The sequence below is a fragment of the Antechinus flavipes genome, chromosome 1 (assembly GCF_016432865.1).
Source record: "Antechinus flavipes isolate AdamAnt ecotype Samford, QLD, Australia chromosome 1, AdamAnt_v2, whole genome shotgun sequence".
NCBI classification, from domain to species: domain Eukaryota; kingdom Metazoa; phylum Chordata; class Mammalia; order Dasyuromorphia; family Dasyuridae; genus Antechinus; species Antechinus flavipes.
In genome coordinates, this window is record NC_067398.1 from 13,463,172 (window position 1) to 13,488,093 (window position 24,922).

The 24,922-nt window shown below is 42.5% G+C and overlaps 1 protein-coding gene across 1 annotated transcript; it reads left to right on the forward strand.

The window, feature by feature from the left end:
- The first annotated feature begins 4,436 nt into the window (after positions 1-4,436).
- MYD88 (MYD88 innate immune signal transduction adaptor) lies at positions 4,437-23,985 on the forward strand. The gene is made up of 5 exons (XM_051979187.1): positions 4,437-4,860; positions 14,155-14,286; positions 15,877-16,051; positions 16,860-16,951; positions 18,630-23,985. Exons 1-5 carry the CDS (start codon positions 4,515-4,517, stop codon positions 18,782-18,784), a joined length of 900 nt encoding a protein of 299 aa, XP_051835147.1. The 5' UTR covers positions 4,437-4,514; the 3' UTR covers positions 18,785-23,985.
- Positions 23,986-24,922: the final 937 nt, after the last annotated feature.

Below are 24,922 nucleotides of genomic sequence, written 5' to 3' on the forward strand. Positions count from 1 at the left end.
GCAATAAAATATAAAGAGCTCTTAAAGAATGATTATAAAAGTAACTGGAGAATAAACAACATGTTAAAGAACTAATCAGTTATAGAGTAAATTATGAAAACAAGAGAAAAATTTCTTGAAAGAAATAATAATGAGATAAATTACCAAATATTTTGGGATGCAACTAAAAAGGAAATGCTAATCTCTAACTGCTCATACAAACAAAAAAGAGAAAGAATAAATCAATGAATTGGGCATGGGATTAAAAAACTTGAACAACAAATCAAAACAGCTTAACTAAATAACACAGTAGACATGAAAATTTAAGAAGATATTAATAAAATTGAAAGCAAAAAGGCCTTAGAATTTATATATATACATCTATATATAAATTCTAAGAAATATATATATATGCGAGTGTGTGTATATATATATATATATATATATTGATAGAGGAAAGGCAGGTCCTGGTTATATATATATTCCCTCCATCAATTACATTTATTTATCTTTAACATTCATTTTTTAAAAATTTCTGACTTCCATTCTTTCTTCCTCTCCCCTTCCCTGCTCATTGAGAAGGGGAAGCAAGGTGATGCCCATTATAATGTGAAGTCATGTAAAACATACGTCCATACTAGCCACATCGCAAAGAAAAAAAAAAGTTAAAAACAATATGTTTCAATCTTCATTCAGAGTTTATCAGTTCTTTCTTCAGAGGTGGATAGTATTTTTCTTCGTTAATCCTGTGAAGTTGTGCTGGATTGTTGAATTGATCAGAATAGTTACAAGACCTCTCGTTTTTTTGGTTTTCAACTTGTAAAATAAGTAGCCAGCTAACCTGATTTCTTAGAAGAGAGGAAAACCAAGTTGTTCATATGAAAAATGAAAAAGAGGAACTTACAAAAATCAAAGAGGAAATAAAAGAAATTATCAGACACTATTTGCCAAATTATATAGCAAAACTGATAACTTAAAAGAAATAGAGAAATACTTAGAAAAAAATTAAAAATAGCCATAATAACAAGAAAGGACTATTTAAATAAGCTAATGTTAGAAAAAGAAAATACACAAGCCAAAAATGAACCAAAAAACTCTAGGAACAAATGGATTTACAAGTGAATTCCATCAAAAATTCAAAGAATAATGAACTCTAATACTACATAAACTATTTCCATTATGGGAAGCAATTTGGAACTATGCACCCAAAGTTACTAAACTGTCTATACTATTTGATGCAGAAATACTGCTACTAAGTTTATATCCCAGAGAATTTTTTAAAAAGAGGAAAAGGATTTATATGCACACTTACATTTCGTGACAGCTCTTTCCTGGTAGCCGACAACTGGAAACTAAGGGTATATCTCCTACTGGAGGATGCTAAACAAATTGTAGTATGTCAAGGGAATGGAATATTGCTATGCTGTGAGAAATTATGATATAGACAGTTTCAGAGGAAACCGAGAAAACATGAGTTTATACAAAATGAATAAGAGAATAATTCATACAATTATATTATAGAGAAAAACAACTTCAAAAAAATTGAGAATCGAGTCAATGAAATGATATCCTGAGAATCCAAACAAATGAAAATGAAGCCCACCACTGATCTCTTAATGAAGAGGTATTGGATTGAATAATGAAGAGAGAGACAGACATGGACACTGTGAAGATTTGTTTTGCTGGACTATGAAGCTATGTATTGAGAGCTTTGGGGATATATAAATTGAGGGCTTTTTGCGGATGAATAAAATTTACTCAATGGGAAAGAATTGAGGGAGTAAGATTCGTTTTCAAAAGTGCTTGATAATTGAAAAAATAAAACTTCTTTTTTAATAATAGCTTTTTAGTTTTCAAAATACACATAAAAAGATAGTTTTCAACATTCATCCTTGCAAAACCTTGTGCTCCATATTTTCCTCCCTCCCTTTCTTCCCCTTCTCCTAGACAACAAATAATCCAATATTGATTACACATGTGCAATTCTTCTAAACATATTTCCATATTTATCATGCTGTGTAAGAAAAATCAGATCAAAAGGGAAAATAAAAAAAAAATCAAGCAAACAACAACAACAAAAAGGTACAAATACTACGTTGTGATCCACATTCATTGTCTATACTCCTCTCTGACGCAGATGGCTCTGTCCGTCACAAGTCTATTGAAACTGGCCTGAATCATCTCATTGTTGAAAAGAGTCACATCCATCAAAGTTGATCATCACATAATCTTCTTGTTGCTGTACAACATTCTCTTGGTTCTACTCACTTGGCTTAGCATCACTCCAGGCCTTTCTCAAGTCCCTCTGCTAATCTTTTCTTAGAGAACAATAATATTCTATAACATTGATATACCATAACTTGTTCAGTCATTCTCCAACTGCTGGGCCTCCACTCAGTTTCCAGTTTCTTGCCACAAGAAGGTCTGCTAGAAATATTTTTTGCACATGTGAGTCCTTTCCCTTCGTTTATGATCTCTTTGGGATACAGGCCTAGTAGACACACTGTTGGATCAAAGGGTATACACAGTTTGATAGTCCTTTGGGCATTGTTCCAAATTGCTCTGCAGAATGGTTGGATCAGTTCACAACTCCACCAACAATGCATTAGTGTTCTAGTTTTCCCACATCCCCTCCAGCTTTCATCCTTATCCTTTCCTGTCATCTTAGTCAAACTCATAAGTGTGAAGTGGTACCTCAGAGTTGTCTTAATTTGCATTTCTCTAATCAATAGTGATTTAGACTAAAATAAACATTTTAAAAAATAAATGGTCAAATTTCATTAAAAGTTTTCCTTCATCTATGTGGGGGGGAGGCTTTTAGTTTATGTCTTATGCTTTTGCTCTTTCTATCTTTCTGTTGTTGACATCATGGTACAGATATGGTACAAAAAGACTTCCTAAGCATTTAAAGAAATGACATGGTCATACTTAGGACCTTCAAAAGATCCCTTAAATGGAAGTTTCATCCTCCTCCAAGTAGCTATAGGAAGAAAACTTGAGTTCAAATCCAAAGTCAGACATCTACTAACTATGTGAGGCTAGGCATGTCACTTTAACTTGTCTGCCTCAGTTTCCTCTGCTGTAAAATTAACAGTACATCACAGAGTTGTGAATACCAAATGAGATGATTTTGTAAAGGCTTAGCACGATGCCTGGCACATAGTAGGTGCTTAATAAATCCTTGTGAATTTGACTGGCTACTAAAGCAATTTTCTGGGAGAAGAGAGCAGCTCGTGTAACTGTTTCATGAAATCAAGTCCAGTGTTTTTTTCTGTTGCCTCTAGCATCAAGAAGTGCCTCTGTTTTGTTTTGAAGGCCTTTATAACTTATCCCTAACCTGTCTTTCCCATCTCAACGGACCTTTCTCTTCATTCCACCTTCTGCCCACTTTTTGATTTGGCCTGTGTTCATCCATCTTTCAACTCAGTGCCTTTGACAGCTGCTCCTCCCTCCCCCTACGTCTGGAATACAGGTGTGGACTTCCTCCAGAGCAGTTGGGTGACAGTCAGGAAGGCTGGAGTTCAGATCTGATCCCAAACATTTTACTAGCTGTGTGACCCTGGCAAATCACTTAAGTCATGCCTCAATTTCCTCAACTGTAAAATGGGGATCATAATAGCACATACTTCACAGCTATTGTGAGGATCAAATCAAATGAAATATTATTTGTAAAGTGCTCGGCACATAGTAGGCTCGTAATATTTGTAAAGTGCTCGGCACATAGTAGGTTCTTTAAAAAAAAAAATGCTCCTTTTCTCATAGTCTCCTTAGTCCTTTAGGACCCAGCTCAAGCATTCCAAGTCACAGGGTTGGGATAGATCTGCGAAGTGGTCTTAATTCCGTAAAGTGCCTTCTTCCCACTTGCCCCATCTTCCAGGGGTGCTCCCTGCGGCGCCAACCGCCCTGGACCTACTCTGCTGTCCTCCAGAAATGCGGAGCAGACAGATGGGCCATTTCTCCGGGGAAGCAGCTAATAGGTAGCGAGCACATCTGGCCATGTCTCTCCCGCTTCTGCCCCCACCCCACAGGTTACCCTCCTCCCCGGGGCCACCCGCCCCCTCCTGCGCAGCCAGGGCAGCCAGATGCGTCCTTTCTCCTCCCTCCCCTAAGGCGCCCCAAGGCTTTCGCATCCCCCCTCCCCGCAGACGTTTGGGGGGATGGCCCCGGACACCGGCCCTTCCGCGTGCCAGCTCCCCGGCTCCGCCCCCGAGTGCTGCCGGGCTCCCAGGTTAGCTCGGGGGCTGCTCCTGTCCCCACCTTCCAGAATCCCTTCTGCCCCAGGACCCCCAGAGACCTGGGGGAGAGAACGTCAGGGCTGTACTTTCCCACTCTCAGCGAGTTCTGGGGCGGCACAGCTGGCTTCCAGCTGCGCCCGGGGGCGGGACGGGGGAGGAGGACCGGACCGGAACAGCGGCGGGGCGGGGCGTGCCGAGAAAGTGAAACCGGACCGGGCCGAGGAGGAGAAGGAAGAGAAGGAGCGGAGGGAGGAGGCGGCGGAGCTGGGGAAGTGGTTGGAACCCCGGCCGGAGCCCGCCATGGCCTGCCCCAGCCCCGGCCCCAGCCAAGCGGTCACGGCCGAGGCCGCGAGCCCGGCCCCGGACATTCACGACGTGCCCCTGGTGGCTCTCAACTTCAGGGTGAGGAGCCGGCTGTCCTTGTACCTGAACCCTCCCACCCAGGTGTCAGCCTACTGGCCCACGCTGGCCGAGGAGCTGGGCTTCCAGTACTTGGAGATCGTGAACCTGCAGACGCAGCCCGACCCCACGCGCCGCCTCCTGGACGCCTGGCAGACGCGCGAGCGGGCCACCGTGGGCCGCCTGCTGGAGCTGCTCCACAAACTGGAGCGGCTCGACGTGCTGGAAGACCTGCGGCCCAGCATCGGTAAGGGCTGGGGACTCCTGGGCGGCAGGCGGCCCCCAAGCGCCCGGGGGAGCGGTGGGGGAGGGGGAGGCAGAATGGGCTCCCGGACCCCTACCTGTGCCCAGTCCCCTCCCCATCCCTTCCTCTCTTCCCCACTGGCCCTGGCCTCTTCCTCCAGGTCCCTACCCAGCTTCTGCTTTTTCTCCTTATCTGTTCCCAGTCCCCCATCTTTACGCTGTTCCCCAGGGGCCCCTCCTTCCCCCTGCTTGCTCCCTCTCCACTGTTTCTCTTTGCTCTTGACCTGTCACACTGTGCCCCTGGCCCCTGCTCCTCTGCTGTCCCCCTGTCTCCTGCCTCTCCTCTGTCTCCACGTGTCCCCCTGTCCCCTGCCCTGTGCTGTTGTTTTCCTGGCCCATGCCCCTCTTAGGCACCCCGCTGTCCCGTTGTCACCCTTGCCCCCCTGTCTGCCTGACCCCCGCTCCATTGCTGCTCCTCGCTGTCCTCCTGTCCTCCTGTGTTCTGCCTCTCCCTGTCTCCACGTGTCCCCTGTCCTCTGCCCTGTCCCGTTATCACTCTCCCCGCTCCTGCTGTCTCCTTGCCCCCATTTCTCTGCTGATCCTTCCTGACTTAGTGGGTCCCTTTGCTCGGTACCCATCCACTGCTCTTAGCTGTCTCTGTCCCATCCCCTTGCTTCCTATCTCACTGCTCCCTACCATGCCCTATCCACTTCCTGCCCCACCTAATGTTGTAGTAAAGAGACAACAACTTGGAGCATAAGATAGAATTGTTAGTCCAGGCCAGGTCACCGATGCCCAAAAACCTTGTGAGTTATTTCCTTCTTTGACCTCAGTTTCCCCAAATATAAAACAAATGATCCCCGTTACTTCCAGTTCCATGTAATTTGCTTTCTTCACCTCCTCCCCCTCTGCCTCTCCACTGACCCTCCTTTCATGGACCATCTTACTGCTCAGGAGGGCTCCCTCCGATCCTTCCTCGTCCGCACTCCCTTCACAAATCTGAGCAATCTTCTCCTTTCTGGAGGCTTATGTTCTAATATACCCCCACACCCAGGAACAGAGGAGACACACCGAGGGGCTTCAGGGGCCTCCCGAGATAGTAGCTTTGGGCCTCTGGACAGCCAATCAGTTGGCATTTATTAAGCTCCTTCTATGCCAGGCACTTGGGATACAAAAAAAGGCCGGTTTTTAAGGATATCACCATGTGAAATAGTCTAGAGGGAGAAGAGAAGAGGTCCCATGACAAAGCTTATGGGCTTGATCTGAATAAGGATCCAGCAAGGAAAAGAAAAGGAACATTTAGGCAGGTTGGAGAAGCAGCAGAGATCCAAGAGTATCAAGAAGAGAGAAACTGACAGTGTCCAAGGCTGCAGAAAGTCAAAGAGAATGAGGGCTGAGAAAAGGCCACTGGATTTAAGCAATTAAGAACCCAGTGGTGGAAAGCAGTCTGCAAAAAGATAGGAGTGAGAGGACAGTGGAAGCTTCTCTCACAGAAGGCCTTCTCGGGGAGTTTGGCCACATAAGGGACCGCAGCAGGCTACAGTGAGCAAGTACGGCTGGATCAAGTGAGTGTTTTTGAGGATGGAACAGATGTAGACAACATGTTTATATAGACAGTAGGGACATAGCTGGTAGGGAAGGACTGGAGACTAGTGGGAAGATGGAATGGGATGGCTCGCTTGTGCCTGTAGAGGCATTTTTCTTAGCAAGGAGAAGGGCGCCATCTTCTTGGGAGACGGGGGTGAAGGAGGGGGTGGCAGCAGGAAGCATCAGAGTGATGTGAGAGGGAGAAGAGGGGAGAAGATTGAGCTCTTGGTGAATGGCCTCAAGGACAGGAGTTAGAGATTTATGTGGCCCTGATTGAGCCGAGACAGGAAGTAGGGTAGGGAGTAGACTTCCCCTCCAGCGCCTGGCACGTGAAGTAGGCACTTAGTAAACCCTTATTGATCTGACTTTATTTTCCATGGACTGCTTTAAAACAGGGACCTTCTGACACAGGAGATCACAATGGGCTTCCATGGACTCTCAAGGGATCTATGGATAAATTTCAAGGAGTCTCTGAATATGTGGGAAAAATTATAACTTAATTTTCACAAACCTTTAGTTGAAATTTAGGATTTCCTTCCATTTCTAAGAGTGTGATTCTGAAAAGAGTCCCTGAATGCTAATAGAACCTTCTAAGAAACCTGCTCTGACTGGGATGGAACCCTAGCAAATGGGTAGCCTTTGGAAAGCATCTTAAAACTGGATGGGACCCAAGAATGAGTCTAAGCCAACCCCTTCATTTTATAGATGAAAATACAGAACGCTCAAGAGGGAAAGAAAGTGCCTTGCCCTAATTCACCACTGTCACAAACCACAGGGGCAGGATTTGAACTCAGGTTCTGATGCTGTAAACCTAGTGTTTTTCCCGCTCCATCACCTTGTCAATTGGCCCAGAACCAGCCTCTAACTTGTGGGTGGCTGGAGCTGAACAGAGCAGGCAAAAGACAGAAAAGTCAGGGATCAAACAGAAGTTTAATTAATTTGAGAATAAAGAATGTTTGCAAAGCTGAAGTCTTCTTGAGGGGGGGGGGGGTTAATGTATTGGGCAAAGGAAGCGTTTTATATACATAAATAGACTGGACCATAACATCATCATTCTTAGCCATTCCCAGAGCAGGTTCACAAATGGACAATGCAGGTGTTCCTGGAAACTGCGGGAACAGTCTCCGAGTTAATTGTCTCGATGACACAAACAGAACCAGTGGGAACAGTGGGGCAGTATTTAAGTTTGGTTCACTTAGAAGTTAACAAGGAGCAGAATTAATGAACACGTCAAGAGAAGTGATAGATAGCTCTAGGTTGTACCACGTTGGCTCTCAGGTTTGTCCATACTTGCTAGCATATTGTCTCCTCTTTTATTAGAACTTCTAGAGGGAGGGATTGCGTTTTACCTTTCTCTGTATTCCCAGTGGTGAGTACAGTGTCTTCCACATAGTAGCTTCTTCATAAATACTCGTTGATTTGACTGTCATTTCTATCCCACTTTTTATACTTTTAAAGTGCTTCATAGACACTATCTCATTTGATCTTCGCAGTTACCTTGGGTGGTAGATTTTACCTCCGTTTTACAGATGAGGAAACCCAAACTCAGAGAGGCAAAATGTCCCATGGTTACACAGCATCCATATGGGCAAGATCAGAATCGGAAAGGTCTTTATAACTTCTTCAATTCAGTCAAGAAAGTATTTATTCAGCACCTGATGTGTGAAAACCATTATGCTAAATGGACACGATGACTAAAAACTAAAACCAAAACCTAAACCAAAATAGTTCCTACAAAAGCTTCTGACACACACCTGAGCAGAAATCCCCACTGCCACCTCCCTGACCTTACGATTCTGCTTGGAGCGCTCTGATGATGGGGAGTTCATTATTGAAGCAGCCCTTCTCCACTTTTGGATAGCTCCAATGACTAAATGCTATCCAGCATAAATCTGCACCTTTAATTTTCACTCAGTCCTCCCATTATCAGGACCAAGAAAAGCTGGTCTAATCTCACTTACACAGAATCTCTCTCTCTCTTTCTTTCTCCCCCTCCCTCCCTCCCTCCCTTTCTCTTTCTCTTTCTCCCCCTCCCTCTCTCCTTTCCTTTCTCTCTCTCTCTCTCTTTCTCTTTCTCTCTCTCTCTCTCTCTCTCTCTCTCTCTCTCTCTCTCTCTCTCTCTCTCTCTCTCTTGCTGAGGCAACTGGGGGTTAAGTGACTTGCCCAGTGTCACAGAGCTCGAAAGTATTAAGTGTCTGAGGTCGGATTTGGGACTCGGGTCCTCCTGACTTTATCCACTGCACAATTAGCTGCCTTTGTAGTCCTGGCCTCTGTAGCTCCTTTGAGATCCTGATTCTATTATCCAATGATAGCTATTCTTTCTAACTATTCATATGCAAATTGATCAGGGAGCTTTCCAAGTATTTTATTAACTATCAGGATAAAAGTAAAATCCAAGGACAGATTCCCTATGGAATTACATTAGGGACATCCCTCTCTATTGATCAATCAACCCTCTCTGGATGGCATTAATTCCCAGGCCGCCTAACGATGCTATCGCCCAGTCCACATCTCCCCATATTATTCACAAAAATATTAGAAGAGACTTTCAGATGCCATTCTGAAACCTAGAATCCCTCGGAGCTACCCAGTGAGTAACCTTGTCAAAGGAGGAAGTTGGATTAGAGGGACTGGTAAGGCTTGTTTTAGAAAGAAGCCATGCTGACTCAGAGAGATCACTGCTTTTCCTTCCCTGTGCTTAGAAACCATCTTTTCATTGCATTCGAGAGTGTGGCGAGTATATACTATCGTCCCATTCATTTGTTCCTTGAGTGTAGACTATTGTCCCATTCATTCATTTGTTCATTTAGTAGATATGCTATGGATAATAGAGTTTTATGGCAGAAGTACATCAACAATGTATTGAAATTGAAAGACAGTTTGGTACAGTGGATATTGTATTGACCTTGGAATCAGGAGACATTTGAATTTGAAACCCTGGTATAAACTGGTTGTGTGAAGCTGGGCAAGTCAGTTCACTTTTCTGGGCCTCAACTCCCCTCTCTGTAAAATGGGGGTGATAAATAGGTGCTATTTATCACTTGTAGGAGAAACACATAGATGTATTTATTAGACATCTATTATGTGCCAGGGACTGTACAATACAAAGAAAGGCAGAAAACAGTTCATGTTCTCAGGGAGCTTTCAGTCTAATAGAGAAAACTAGCAGACAAATATGTACAAACAAGCTATAGACAAGATAAATAGGAAAAAGGGAAGGAAATTCTAGTGAATTTGGAGGAATTCATGAAGGCATCCTAGAAAATGGGATTGTAGTTGGGATTTGAAGGAAGTCAGGGAAGCCAAAGAGGTAGCAATAAGGAAGGAAATCCTGCCAGACATGGAGGATGGACAGCTAGAGAAAATGTCCAAGGATGAGATGTCTCCAATGAAGTCACGTCTATAAAGTTATACGTCCATGCGACCCTGACAATTCCTATCTCAAGCATACAGGCTGGGTGGGTGACACTGGACAGGTCATAGCTTCTCAGTGCCCCTGGCAACTTTAAGACTAAAAAGTCCCAAACAGTTGCTAGATGTTCACTTCCTCGTGGAGAGTTGCCCACATCAGTGGATCCAGGGTCTAGTTAAAAAATACTGATGATATCGCTGATGATCACGTTTGCTGCTGCTGCTAATATTGTTATTGTTGTTCTTGATGATGATGACGGCCTGCAGGGGCTGGGAGTTTGCTCAGGAATGGGGAGCCATTGAATATTATTGATCAGAGGAACATTTGAGGCAGATCAGTCTGCCATTGATTAAGGATAACTGACTGACAGGCTCATGAAGGTAGAGCTGAGAGTGACCATGGAGGTCACAGACTCCACAGACAAGTCCCAACGAAGTTGAGACTGGGGAGAAAAATGAGAGGCAGCAAGACCGTTGAAGGTACCATCACAGTAGCCTATACGATAAGTGGTGGCAAGAATCAGCCGGAAAGCTGGGTTGGCGATGCTGTCTGTAACTAGAGTTTGGGGCAGCTAAGGTGTGAGCAGAGCCAACCAGGGCCAGCCTTCAGATGACCTTTTTGATGTGATCATCATTTAAAATCCAGTAGGATGTTGCCATTTGATCATTTCAGTTGTATCTGACTCTTTGTGATTCCCTTGGGGGTTTTCTTGGCAAAGAGACTAGAGCGGTTTGTCATTTCCTTCTCCACTTACAGATGAGGAAACTGAGATAAACAGAATTAAGTGACTTACACAGCTAATAAGCATCTGAGGCCAGATTTGAACCTGGGAAAAATCAGGAACTCAAGAGCTCCAGGCGTGGAGCTCTACCCCCTGCAGCATCATCTAGCTTCCCATGAAGTAATTAAGACAATAAGCAAGTAGCAATTAAGACCTTGAGTAAGAAGTGATGAAAAACAATGCAAATGGGAGACAGAACGGTACCCAAGGGATCTTCTCCTTCACTTGTGCCTCTGGGGCAACAGTCTAGTGAAGACCGTGGCCCCCTTCTCAGAATCCTGTCTGCATAAAACACTTAGGATTACCAAGGGAAATGATTAGATTGGCATTTGGTTGTCAGAGTAGTTTTAAAAAACAAACCACAAGTTCCTGGATCTTGCATCAATGACGTGGGGTTGATAACTTCCTGCTGTTGGCCAAGCCCTTGAGGGTCACTTACCTCAGTATACAGGATCTGGGCCCAGTGTTCATTCTGCCCAGCCGGAGAAGCCTTGGCAAGAGAGGAGGTGTTAGCTAGATAAACCAAAGAAGGACTGCTGCTTCTGGGAGAGGCGGGAGACAGACTGGCCCACCCGAAGGGCCGGAAGCAAAGTCCCTCTCAGCCCAAGCCCATTAATAGCTCAACTGTATGTTGACAGAGAAGGAAACGCTAGCTCTGAGAGATCTTGCTGAGGCAGAAACAGAAGGACTTAGTTACTAGTTGCCTGGTCTGGGGTGAAGAAGATGCTGGAGTCAAAATTGTGTCAGGTGTTCTGAGTGGGGCAACTGGGAGGCAGGCCGCCGGTTTTTCAGCAGAAGTAAGGATCCCAAGGAGCAGCCGGGAGAGGTGTGGGGCCCAGAGCTCAGTGTTCTTTATCATTGCCAGCAGGTGCCTACACCAACTGCTGCCCTGGGCTTAGGGCAATCAAGCCAACCTGCCCACCCACCCTCAGGGGCCCCATCAGGGCCAGAGCCCCAAAGCGACACAAACTAGCACCTGGTCACACACATAATGGTTGCCAAGGCAGCTCACATGAATGAGACAAAGGGACAGACTGTCCATGGAGAAGAGTGAAGGAGAAGAGTGAATGTTTCCATGCAGAGGAAGAGTGTGTGTGTGTGTGTGTGTGTGTGTGTGTGTGTTGGGGAGGTCTAGGTAGGAGTCTTAACCCTTGGGGTAGGGGGTACCTACCTAGCTGCCTCAGATTTTTATTCTATGTATAATTAACTAATTAATGAGATGAATTAAGTGTGTTAAATTAATTAATTATCCAGAGCAAAAAGAAATGATAATTGAAGTAATTGAAAAACTTCTGAAAAATGAAAGCTCAATCAAAAAGCTGCTCTCTGATTATCCTCCTTAACTGAAGGGGATATGGATTCATCCATTCCTCAGTTCCTTAATTCTTCTGTCACTCAGTCTTCCCTTCACCCATTCATCCATTTCTCCACAAATGTCTAGACCTCAGACTCCCTTCTGTTCCCCTGACATTCGAAAGGCATTTATACTTGCTTCACTCGCTCATTCAGCCTGCACTTATCAAAGTCCTCCTTCCTGCTAAATTGTGCACAGGCCCTTGGTTTTCTTTTCTTTTTCTTTCTTTTTTCTTTTTTGCTGAGACAATTAGGGTTCAGTGACTCGCCTAGGGTCACACAGCTAGGAAGTGTTAAGTGTCTGATACCAGATTTGAACTCAGATCCTCCTGACTTCAGGACTGGTGCTCTATCCATTGCACCACCTAGATGCCCTGACCCTTATCTTCAAAGGCCAAACCATCCTGCCTCCATAGAGCTTCTATTCTGTGATCTCATGTATGTATATGCAAGTTCATGCAAACTCCAGATGAGGTGATTTCAGGAGGGTACACAGCAGCAGGTGAGGCAGGATGGACAGCAAAGGGGAAGAAGGAAATTCTTGAGCTAAGGGAGGAGCTGGCCCAGGGAACAGGCTGGGCCATGGCCTCCACCTGCTTTGGCTACCCATTTAGCCTGGTGCTTCCCTTGGTTCCCCCATCCTCTCTTCTGGAGTCAGTTTCCCCGGCCAATATTCATGGGTCCTTCCTGAGTTTACAGTATCTGGCCAATGGCAGAAGACGTACTTCAGCCTGGAGAATATAACCCAAGCTTTTCATCAGAGCTCCTAGTGAAAGGCTCCTCCTGGGTCTCAGAATGTTAGAAGTGGAAAGACGCTTAGAGATCACTGAATTTGGCCATCTCGTTTTACAGATGAGACCCAGACAGGGTCTTAGCTTCCCTAAGGTCACATGGCTAGCTAGCTCTTCTCTTGATATCCCATAGTCTCCCAATAGAAAAAGCAAATCTTGGTCAGCTGTGCTATGTCAGTGTGTTTGTCTTGAGGATTATAGAAATGAGAGGTGGGGTGGAGTAGTAGGGAGTGCCAGAAAGATCTGAATTCCAATACTGTCCCTGACACTGTATGACCGTTATGGATGAGTCCCGGACCTTCCCCTAGTCTCAGTTTAAGAAAGAAGGGGGCAATGCTCACTGCCTTTGGAATTGGAGGCTGTAGGTTTGTATCTCAGCCCTGCCACTTTCTGCTTCTATAACCTTGGACACTGTACTTCTTGAGCCTCCGTTTCCTGCTTTGTAAAATGATGAAACGTTGTGTGTGTGTGTGTGTGTGTGTGTGTGTGTGTGTGTGTGTGTGATGCAATGGATCTTGTTTATTTAAGAAATAGAATAATTTATAAAGAATCATAGCATTTAAAAATTGGAAAGCTACCCAGTTGGCTATTAGCTCAGTCTGTTATTAAAAAAAAAAAAATCCCTATTATAATATCATTTAAAAGTAAATGTACTTCTGCTTGAAGACCAAGTAGCAAGAACCCTCTACTTCTTGAGGAAGTTCACAATGAAGAAATGTTTTGTCAAGAAACTCCCCAATGCTGAAATTGCAATTAGACAGATTCATTGAATTGATTATAAAAGTTTCCGGAAGCCTACGAACTTCTTCTTAACTACCTTGCTAATGACACAGGAGAGAAGTCAGTCGTGTGTTCAGTCCTAACTATGTGCCAGGGATGACTTGCTGGGAATACAAAGAAAAGCAAAAATAGACCCTGACTTCAAGGAACTGAATGGGGGCGGGCAGCCTGTCAGCAAGTGGGAACAGACAAGGTGTGTACAGGGTTAAGGGGAGGAGATCCCAGAGGAAGGCTACCTTGGGGGAGGAGGAGAGATGGGGAAAGTTTAGTGCAGAAGTCGGTATTAGAACTGAAGCTTGAAGGCTTTTAGCATGAGCAATTTAGTACGCTGCTGAGGATGCCCAGAAAGCAAACCCAAAGGAACAAAGCCAGCTGCTGCCCTCGGGAAGCTTACCTAGAGTTAGGGGAGATCGCCCGCAAACAGCTCTGAGCAAGCCAGATACAGACTGAGTTCTGGAGGCAATCCCCAGAGAAGGGGCTAAGACTCGCAATGGGTCTGAAGTCTGAAGGAAGGGGCCTGGGATGGAGGAAGGGGGGACACAGAGATGGAAAAGCTAGGAAACTGCAACGAGCCCATTGTCTCTCTCCTCACAGATGAGGATTGCAAGAAATATCTGAAGAAGCAGCAGGAGGAAGCAGAAAAGCCTCTCCAAGTGCCTGCTGTGGATAGCAGCAACCCTCAAACGCTGGAGTTTATGGGCATCACCATTCAGGATGATCCACAGGGTAAAGGGGAACAGGGAAATTGGGGCGGGGGAGACAGGGAAGCGAGCCTTTCCCCAACTTACCTTGGAGGATGTCGAGGGCTTAGGCTTTTACAGTTGGGATTGGGACTGGACACTTCCATCAATTCCCCCACATGGAGTCTGCTGTCTTGGCTAATAACCCCTGACAAAACCCCTGACCCTCCTGTAGCCACAGTGCATCCTCAATATAGGCTTCTCATAACAATGACCTGAATGGGCTGGAATGAATAGGTGAATCAGAAAAAGGATTCCAAAACCAATGTGATTTCTGGATTAGCTGAAGTTCTGAATTCTTTTTTCCATTTACTGTTTCATTCCCCCCCCCCTCAATTACATGTTTTAAAAAAATTTTTTTAACATTATTTAACAGGAGGACTTGAGTTCAAATGTGGTCTCGGGCACTTAACACTTCCTAGCTGTGTGACCCTGGGCAAGTCACTTAATCCCACTTGCCTCAGGAAAAAAAATATAATAATAAAATAAAAATTTTAAAATTGAGTTTTTGAATTTTAAAAAAAATTTTCAGTTCCAAATTCCCTTCTTCCACACCCCATCTTTGAGAAGGCAAGCAATTTGATATAGGTTATACGTGTGTAATCATGGAAAACATTTCCATATTTGTCATGTAATGAAAGAAAACATAGCTTAAAGAAAAATTTTAAAAAGTATGCTTCAATCTCTATTTAGACTCCATCAGTTCTTTCTTTGGGGATGGATAACATTTTTTAAAAATTTGTTTTAATTTACAGAATAAAATAAGTATTTCCATCACATAGAGTACAATAAAAAAGATGATTGCCCATGAAACTGCAAATCTACTATGCACAATGTGCTAGCCATTTACATATAAAAGAAAATTATAAATTTCTCTTTTTTCTTCCCCTCTCCAAATGGCTACCATTCGATACATAAATGCAATCATACATACACACATACATATATATTATTCTATACATACACACTTCTGCTTATCAGTTCTTTCTCTGCAGACAGATAGCATCTTCTTTCATATGTCCTTTATAATTAATTTGGGTATTTATAATCAACAAAATAACCTATTCACTCAAAGTCATTCCCAAAACAATATTGTTGTTACTGTATACAATGTTCTCTTTTCTGCTCGTTTTACTTCTTTTTATTTGGTGGAAGTCTTTCCATGTTTTTCTAAAATCACTGAGCTCATCGTTTCTTATAGCACAATAATCATCCACCACAATCACATACAACAGCATGTTCAATGGCTGAACAAGCATATTTCATCCTAAGTCCTTCCGAGCTGTCTTGGATCATTGTCTTTATCAGCTGAAGTTTTTAATTGACCGGTGCCACCATTTACATGTAATGGAGAACTTGGTTGGTGGTTTGTTTTTAAAGATAACTTTGTCTAGTTTTATGATAGCAGCAAAAATTGAGATGATTTGCTTAAGGTCAAAAGAGATGTTAATCTGCCTAAACCTGTCCTTGTGACCTCAAAAGCAGGGCTGATGGGAAGATCTGGGTTTGACTTCAACCTTTTCCTGTTCATCATCTCCTCCGATCTCCTCTCCCTCCCACCCCCACTCCCTACTAGCACCAGAATTATTTGATGCTTTCATCTGCTACTGTCCCAGTGACATCCAGTTTGTTCATGAGATGATCCAGCGCTTAGAGCAAACCGACTGCCGCCTGAAGCTGTGTGTGTCGGATCGGGACGTCCTGCCCGGCACCTGTGTCTGGTCCATCACCAGCGAGCTGATTGAGAAGAGGTCAGTGGGAAGAGGGGCAGATCTGAGAGAGGGAAAAGAGCCCTACTTTTGAATTCAAACATTTGGTCTCTGTTCTGCTGGGAACTCACTGGGTGACCTTGAATATCATCACATCCTCTTAGAGCCTCAGTTTCTCTATCTGTCAAATGAGGATAGTCATCCATGCTCTACTTCAGACAGTCAGACTTTAGACAGAGTGAAAAGGAATCCACTCTCTCCCAAGGGGGCCATTTTGGCCAGTTCTAAATCTCCCATTTTACAATCTGATTGCTCCTGATTGTGAGGTCAACGAGCAGAGAAGTGTAGAAGACAGAGCAAAGGTGATTCTAAAGAGGGGCAGTATTGCTCAATGGAGTCAGGAAAACCTGGGTTTGAGTCTCAATTCTGATACATCCTGAGTTATGTAAAACTGGGATGAGTCCCTGAACCTCTCAGGGCTGGGCTCTTTAAGACTCAAAAGTTGCAGGTCAATTGGTTTTCACCAATAAAGGGAGATTTCTTCCCTGAGAGTTCCTCACATTACTGAAAAGCAGTGAAAGAAGAAAGGAAATGAGCATCTATTAAGCTCCTATTATGTGTGCTAAGCATTTTATAATTATTATCTCATTTGACCCTTCCAACAACCTTGTTAGATAGGTGCTATTATTATCCCCATTTTATAGTTGAGAAAACCGAGGCAAACAAAGATCCCTATGACTTGCCCAGGATAGCAGAGCTAGTTAGTATCTGAAGCTAGATTCAAAGTGGGGTCTTTCTGCCTTACCACCCAGCTGCAATAAGTGTTTCCAAACTGCTTTTGCTTCTCTAGGTGTCGAAGGATGGTTGTTGTCATTTCTGATGAGTATCTGCAGAGCAATGAATGTGACTTCCAGACCAAGTTTGCTCTTAGCCTATGTCCAGGTGAGCATTCCCATGATCAACCTGAAAGGGGTGGGGGGAGCTTTCTGGATTCTGAGAGCCTGGGACTGGGTAGGGGTGCCACACCAATATTGGGGAGGAGGGGAAGAGAGAGACAGAAAGACAAGACAGAGAGACAGATGCAGAGAGACAAAGACAAAGAGACAAAAAGAGAGACAGAGACGAGACAGAGAAAAACAGAGACACAGAGAGAAACAGGGAGAACAGAGAGAAGAGAGAGAAGAGAATGTGGGAGGAAGGGATAAAAAGACAAAGAGAGAGAGACAGAGACAGAAAGAGAAAAAGGAGAAGAGAATGAGGGAGGAAAGGATGGAGAGACAGAAAAGAGACACACATAGGAAGGAGCAAAGGGAGACAGATAGGGAAAGGAAGAGGGACAATGGGAAACCAAGCTAGGGAGAGAATGAGGGAAAAAGAAAAAAGAGACGTTATCTGTTCCCCTTCATTTAAAAATGTCCTTAGAGAGCCTTCAGACATTCATTCATTCAATCAGGTGGCCTCCCAGGACTCGACTCTACAATTCCCCTTTTCATGTTGTCTTCTTCCATTAGGATGTAAGCACTGACAGGGCATCTATGGGACTCTTTTGCTAGGTCATGTTAAGCCCTCAGCGTTTAACACAGGGCTTAATAAATGATTTAACGTAAGACATCAAGCATCTGTGGCAAACATGATCCTGACCTGGGGGACAGGCTGACTGGAGACCACGGGAGTTAGCTTCTGTGGAAGAAAAGGACTTTGCTTTATTTGCTGGAGTGTCCACATTCTTCTCCTCCAAATCCTACCCTATGAGGCCTTGAGCTGCCCTGGCCAGAGGGACCCTGTGGGAGTGGAATGGATTACATCCAGCCCCAAAGAAGTAAATTCAGTAATCGTAGTAATTGTAGCAACAGTGAGTCAACCATAATAATTCTAGCAGCAACAATAGTAGAAGTAGCAATAGCAGCAGCAGCAGCAGCAGCAGTAATAGTAGCAGCTGAAAGTCAGCAGTAATAGTAGTAGCAACAGTAACAGTAACAGCTAGAAATAATAGCAGCAGCAGCAGCCAATAGTAGTAGTAGAAGTAGCAGCAGCAGTGTAATAATAGTAGCAACAGTATCAGTAACAGTCAATAGTAACAGTAGCAGAAGCAGCAGCCAATAGTAGTAGTAGAAGTAGCAGCAGCAGTATAATAGTAGTAGCAACAGTAGCAGTAAGTCAATAATAACAGTAGCAGAAGCAGCAGCCAATAGTAGTAGAAGTAGCAGCAGCAGTGTAATAGTAGTAGCAACAGTCGCAGTAACAGTCAATAGTAACAGTAGCAGAAGCAGCAGTCAATAGTAGTAGTAGAAGTAGCAGCAGCAGTATAATAGTAGTAGCAACAGTAGCAGTAAGTCAATAATAACAGTAGCAGAAGCAGCAGCCAATAGTAGTAGAAGTAGCAGCAGCAGTGTAATAGTAGTAGCAACAGTCGCAGTAACAGTCAATAGTAACAGTAGCAGAAGCAGCAGCCAATAGTAGTAGTAGAAGTAGCAGCAGCAGTATAATAGCAGCAACAGTAGCAGTGTCAATAGTAATAGTAGCAGCAGCAACAACAATAGCAGTAAGTCAGTAGTAATAGCAACAATAGCAGCAGCAGCAGCAGAAGTAACCGAGTTTGCTGATCCTGTTTCATTTGCAGGGGCTCGACAGAAGCGCCTGATTCCTGTCAAGTACAAGCCCATGAAGAAGGAATTCCCCAGCATCCTGCGCTTCATCACGCTCTGTGACTACACCAATCCCTGCACCAGGAGCTGGTTTTGGCCACGTCTCGCCAGAGCTCTCTCCCAGCCCTGAGGTGCCCTCCCTCAGAGCCTCCAAAGACTGCTTGACTCCTGGGGGAGAAGGGTGGGCTGGTTTGGCTTCTTTCTTAAGCCCAAACTAGCCCCTACGGATCCATCTGGAGTCTGTAGTGTGCATCTCCTGTGTGCGCTTCTGTGGGGCTTCACACCTGTAATATTGCAGATCCATCTGACCAGTAGGTCAGTTGAGGTCGGTGGGACTAAGCCCTAGGGAGTCACACAGTACATAAGTATTGGAGGTAGGTTTCGAACCCGGTCCTGGATTTGCGCTACACTCTCTTCACTATGCCATGATGCCTATTGGTTGAGTGGCTCTAAGGAGAAAAGTTCAATATGACTGTTTCAAAGGAACGAATCCTGTAGCTCCCTTCCATGGGGAAATCATGATGACTGTTTTATTCTCTAAGTGCCTGCAAATGACCACCCCATTAATAATCCCTTGAAGAACTTTACAGAGCCTTGGGATTCAGAATTTAAAGCTTTTCCTTTTCCCCCCTTTTATGAAAACCTCCAGGCGGGTATTGCCTCTTATTTCCCATGATTCCTTAAGTTTTTGTAATCACATCCACAAGTTAACTCGTTGTCTTTAGCTGCAGTTCATGTGGGCAGCTGCAAGCTCCTTTATTACATCTTTGTGCTCCTTGGCTTTTGAGGAACCCTTTTTCTTCTTTCTTTCCTCATGGAGAGATCATTCTCTCTGGTGGAAAAACCAGAAATACGTGGCCAAGATATTGTCATTTCCTCGACCACCATCTCCCTTTGGTACACCACATGACCTCAAGGATCCCATTTCTCACTCCAGAGAAGGCTGGTGTGGAAGGAGATAGAACCAAAATTCTTGGAGCCAAGCTCAAGGGACAGCCACCTGCAGAAAGAACAGAATCGCCACAGACTTAAGGAATAACCCTTCTTATGGAGCCCCAACCAGGAATTTTTGCCCCTGGAGGACCCACTAGGAACCACACCCAGAGCAAGAAATAGGAAAGGCCCCATAGTTGGAGGGAATCTGGATATGGTCCCAGGGAAATGGAGAGACAGACTCCACAGTATATATATATATTTTGTTAGGTTGCTGAGGGGTTGGAGTGGCAGGATGGTCAAGGGAAGTATTTCTTTCTGGGTATATTCCTATGTAAGAAATTCTTCCTGAATAGGTCCTAAGTTCTGTTGTTTACAACCTCAAAAGGACCGTTGATCAGGCACTCCTTAAATTCAGCATTCTGGGACAAAGCCCTGAGAATCCTACCTTAGTTATACTCTCTCAGCTTGACTGTAACCAACCCTAATCTGTGGGCAGCCAGAGCCAAAACAAAGCAGGCTAGAGACAGGAGAGTCAGGATACAAATAGAAATTTAACTAATTTCAGAGTGAGGAAAAGGACATCTGCAGGCAGAAATTCACCTTCTAAGAAGGAGGGCTTAATGATAAATGTGAAAATTTGTATAGAAGAATTGTCCGTTCAACACATATTGTACAAGTTTAACATATTAACATATATATCTCCTTTAGGGGAGGAGATAGGAGGAGAGGAGGGAGAAAAATTTGGAATACAAGGTTTTACAAGGGTGAATGTTGAAAACTATCTTTTCGTGTATTTTGAAAATAAAGATTATTTTTTTAAAAAGGAGGAGGAGAAGGGCTTAAAGCTGCTGATGCTGAGGCCACTTGTATACACTTATATACATGAAAGGGATTGGCCCACATCCCAGTCATTCTTAGATCTTGAGATAGTTCTCACGCTTAGCATTTCTTGGGACGGTACAGGTGGTTCTTGGGTCCGATGGGAACAGTCATTGTCTCAAGTTTTTGGAGTCGTGGCCATGATGTGGGCACAGAACCAGAATTCTGAGATGGGAATAAGAGTGTAGTATCAGTCAATGACAAGGAAGAGGGACTGTAACCATGCGATGGATGATGGCCCTGGGAAATAAGGGGAACTAAATGAATGTTGGTCTAAGCAAAGGGTGATATCACCTGAATATAAAGGATTGCTGTTATGTCAGATTAAGGACACGGTTTGCTTGCTTTCCCAGTCTTAGCTCTGCAAAGTAGAATATCTCCAAAATATTTGACATTTCCCTTTTTGGGTCAAAAGGCAAAGGGTCTGAAAAACCCCCTCCTCTTATGGCTAATAAAGGAGATACAGGTACATGCCATGGGATATTATTGCCTATGGGGTTAATTACTTCAGGAGATATACCGGAGAAGTATGTCCCAGATATCATTGCTAACCATTGTTTGAAAAGAGGGGGCGCCAAGAACATCAGAGTGAAAAAAACGCCAAAATACACTTAAATCAGGGCCTTCGTGTTTGGGTACATACCAAAAAGGGACAAAGAGAGAAAAAAAATTAGAACAGTAGATTCAGCCATTATTTGTCCAAAATCTTGGGATAGCTGTCTCCTCTGGATGTCAGCTGCTTCTGGATCCATCTACTCAGGAATAGGGACTTACTGAAGTAAGATGATCCAGGTGCAATAAAGTTTTTCCTCATAATTCCCAAAATTGCATAATTACATTATCAGATACATATCGAATTATTTAGAGGGCTCACAAATGAACTAATTTTGAGAAGGGAGATTTACATGTCACCAAAGTAACCAAGAAAATGTAAACGTTAGCATCAAGTCCCACATAACAGAGCAAACCAAACTATCTCTTGGTCTATGGGGAGTCAAAACAGAGAAGGCAGAAGCAGTGGCTTAGGGGAACAGAAAGGAGAGATGGGCTAGTCCCAGATGTTTCATATAGTTATCTGGTTCATAGCTATCTTTTCTTGGACAATAAGCTTTTTTCTCAGGATGACTCTAAAGGAAGCTTTGCTTCTCTGATTCCAAGTCCACAGAATATGACCAAATTTAATGCAATCACTTAAATTTGGTTCTCCAGTTATGAAACTTGAGAGAATTTCAGTTTATACATCATTTGCTGATTCTAGCTTTACCTAAATCCTGGACCTGAGATCATGTTTGATAAAATTCATTTGTAAATTTATCTGATTCTAGTGCTATTTTTTTTTTTAGGAAGCTCATTTATGGCATGTTTTTCTGCCTTTTAAAATTATCAAACAGATACTTTAAAGATGGAAAGATATTTTCACTTTCTGTACTATTATCAATACAATTTATGTGTAAAATCAAATTAATCCTTCATTAATAAAACATTAAAACTTACTACCAAAATATAAATTTCTATGATTGGTAAATTTAGAAGCCAATCATACAGATCTGTATATAGTTCCTAGAGGAAACAGTCTAATCTTTTTTTTTTTCAAAATTTACTATTCCATTTAATTAAAAAACTTTTATATTACATCTTTGTCTTATTATCTTGTCTAATTTCCCTCTTTGGAGAATATTTTATAATCTGACCACAAATATAAGTTAAAATTGTAAGATGTTCATACTTGCATCCTATTATAATAACTTGGAGATGTCCCCGTATCGATCTATTATTTAACAGATTTAGTTTATACTTACAAAATTTCTTGATTTTAGAATTTTGTTATATGAGGGGGAAAACTCTAGCTCTAGATTCCAGGCATGAGTCATATCTGATAGCCAGTCCTATAGTCAGAGATTGTTTAATGATTTAAGATTAACTTTTTCAGCAAGAAAATAGCACAATGGGAAAATGGAGTCAGAATGTCATCTAGGCTGTGTCCTTAGTAGTCCCCAGATTGCTGCATGTGCCATTTTCTACTATTGGCTTTATAATAATTCAATCAAAGTTCAAAACAAAAGTAAATTTATAGTCCCAGGAATTTTTACCTCAAATAACAAAATTTTACTAACCACAACTTAGAGCTTGAAAATCTTTCCTGATGTTTCCCTAATAGTTAATATTTTATTAATTCTTTACTTATAAGTTAAAACTACTCCTATTCTGGAATTTCAAACATATAGGAAATATTTGATTTTGACTCATCATTAGTATGCTAAAGCTACATCTTTAAACCACCTTATACACTTTTCATAATAGCCAAGATATTCAAATGAAAATCTGCTATCATAGTAAATATTATTAGAGCTAATATTATTTTACCTCTTTATAACTAAATATACCTTATTAAAATATTAAAGAATTTTCAAATATCCATTTTTCATCCAAACCTTTGTGTGATGATATCCAGATTAAGAAATTGCTTTGTCTAACAGCATTTCTGTCTCACAATGGTCTCTTAAATTTTACAATACAAATTTTAAAATAAAATACAATTTAGAAATATAAGAATAACACAAACAATAAATTGGAGATGACATTAATTGCATTTCTAAATCATCACAAGTAGAAATCATTGATCTATTATCTTTAGCATTTTAAAACCACTTTAAAGTTATTAAATATGGAACAATTATATTCGATTAGAGAAATAATAATGTAACAGTATATTCCAGTCACAGTGTTAAGTACTTTACAATTATATCATTTTGATCTCACAACAACAATCATTATTATTTCTCTCTTTACAAATTAGAAAACTAGGACAAACACAGACAAAATAACTTGCCATAAATTGCATGGCTCGTTTGGAACAGAGAAGAATGAGGAAAGGCTGGCTGGCTCCCCTACCTTGAACTTGTACACTAGATATTGCAGGGGCATCTGGATTCTCCCACTGACTGTCTGAGTTTTGGGGGGGATGCAGTAGAATGCACTGACTAGGGGCTGTGGTGGCTGGTACTGGGACCCTCCTATTGGTAGGATTGGGGAATTGGTGGAGCAGAGTATTTGGGGTCCACTGTAGTTGCTGTCCCCCTTTCTCTCAGGTAGGGCAGAATTTGTATTTTCCTACAATTCTCCAGCATTCTCTTTTGTTAATTGATGTGAGATGAGAGTGACAGGGATTGTAATGGTTTTGTTAGTTCCCACAACTAAGATACACCTATGAGTCCAGGGAAGGAAAGTGGGGCATGTTGGTTGAGTGATTGGATCTGTGGGAAGGGTCCCTCAATGCTTTCTGGGGTACTTTCCCTTTTTCAACAACCTCTTTGGCCTTTATTTAAAGGGGACATATTTTCTTTTCATAATGGTGTAGAAGGGGACTTGGAGACAAAATAGAAAGTCAATGAAAAGTTAACAAGAGATTGCTATTTACCTAAATGTTTCTTCTATTTCTTGTTTATTTCTGGGCTTTCTGCCAACTAATTTTTCTTCACTGCCCTAAAACAATAAAGCTATTAATCTTGTCATTTACTTTTAAAACTTAAATTTTTTAAAAATAAGATTTAATTTTTATTTTTCCTTAAATTTTACAGAGTGGTATCTCAAAAATTACTAAGATGTTTCAGAAATGGGTAAGTTCAGTAATTATCCCCAAAGTTTCGGGAGTTCTTTTATGCAATCTTAGAGTGACTAGTTGCCAAATTCCTTAATGACTAATTTCAAATCCTCCAGAATCCACTAAGATTTTTTAAAGCAATTCTACAACTTTAATCATATAACTTTATTTCTGTAACCCCAATTTGGCCAATGTCAGGATCACAAAGAAAAAAATCTTACAGGATTTTGCTCTTTTCTTATAATCTGCAGAAAGTTTAAGGTGGGAGTTAATAAAGTTAATACATCTTTCCCAGTGTTCTCTCTAACAGCCCTTAAAAATTTTTTTTTGTTTTTTTTTTTTTATTAACTGCATTTGAAATCTTTCAAGGTAAGTGAATCTAGCTCACAGTACAAGCATGACAGATATTCTGCAGACACAGACAGACAAAATGACAAGACAAATACAAACAGGAAAGCATAGACACACAAAATCAAATGTCTAAGCAATTCTTATGCCAATGCAATTTATGCATGCAGGAAATAAAAACTGAAGTCCATATTCAGACATGCATTTATAAAAGAAAAGACACAAGCAAATTCCAATCCATGTACAAAAACAGGGCTTAGCGAAGTGATCTGGGTCAATAAAAGGAACCCTGGAACATTTCTCACAGAGACAATCTTCATCAAGGATGAGCCAGAAGACTTGAGCAGGAAAGGGCAGTCGCTTCGCTAGATTGGGGAATGGGAGAAATGTCAGACTTTAAACAAACAAATCTCCAGGAATGTTGGTACATTAAGGTCCACTTGGGCAGGTTCCATGTCAAATCCCACTTCTGACACTAAGTAAGTGGCCTCTAACCTGTAGGTC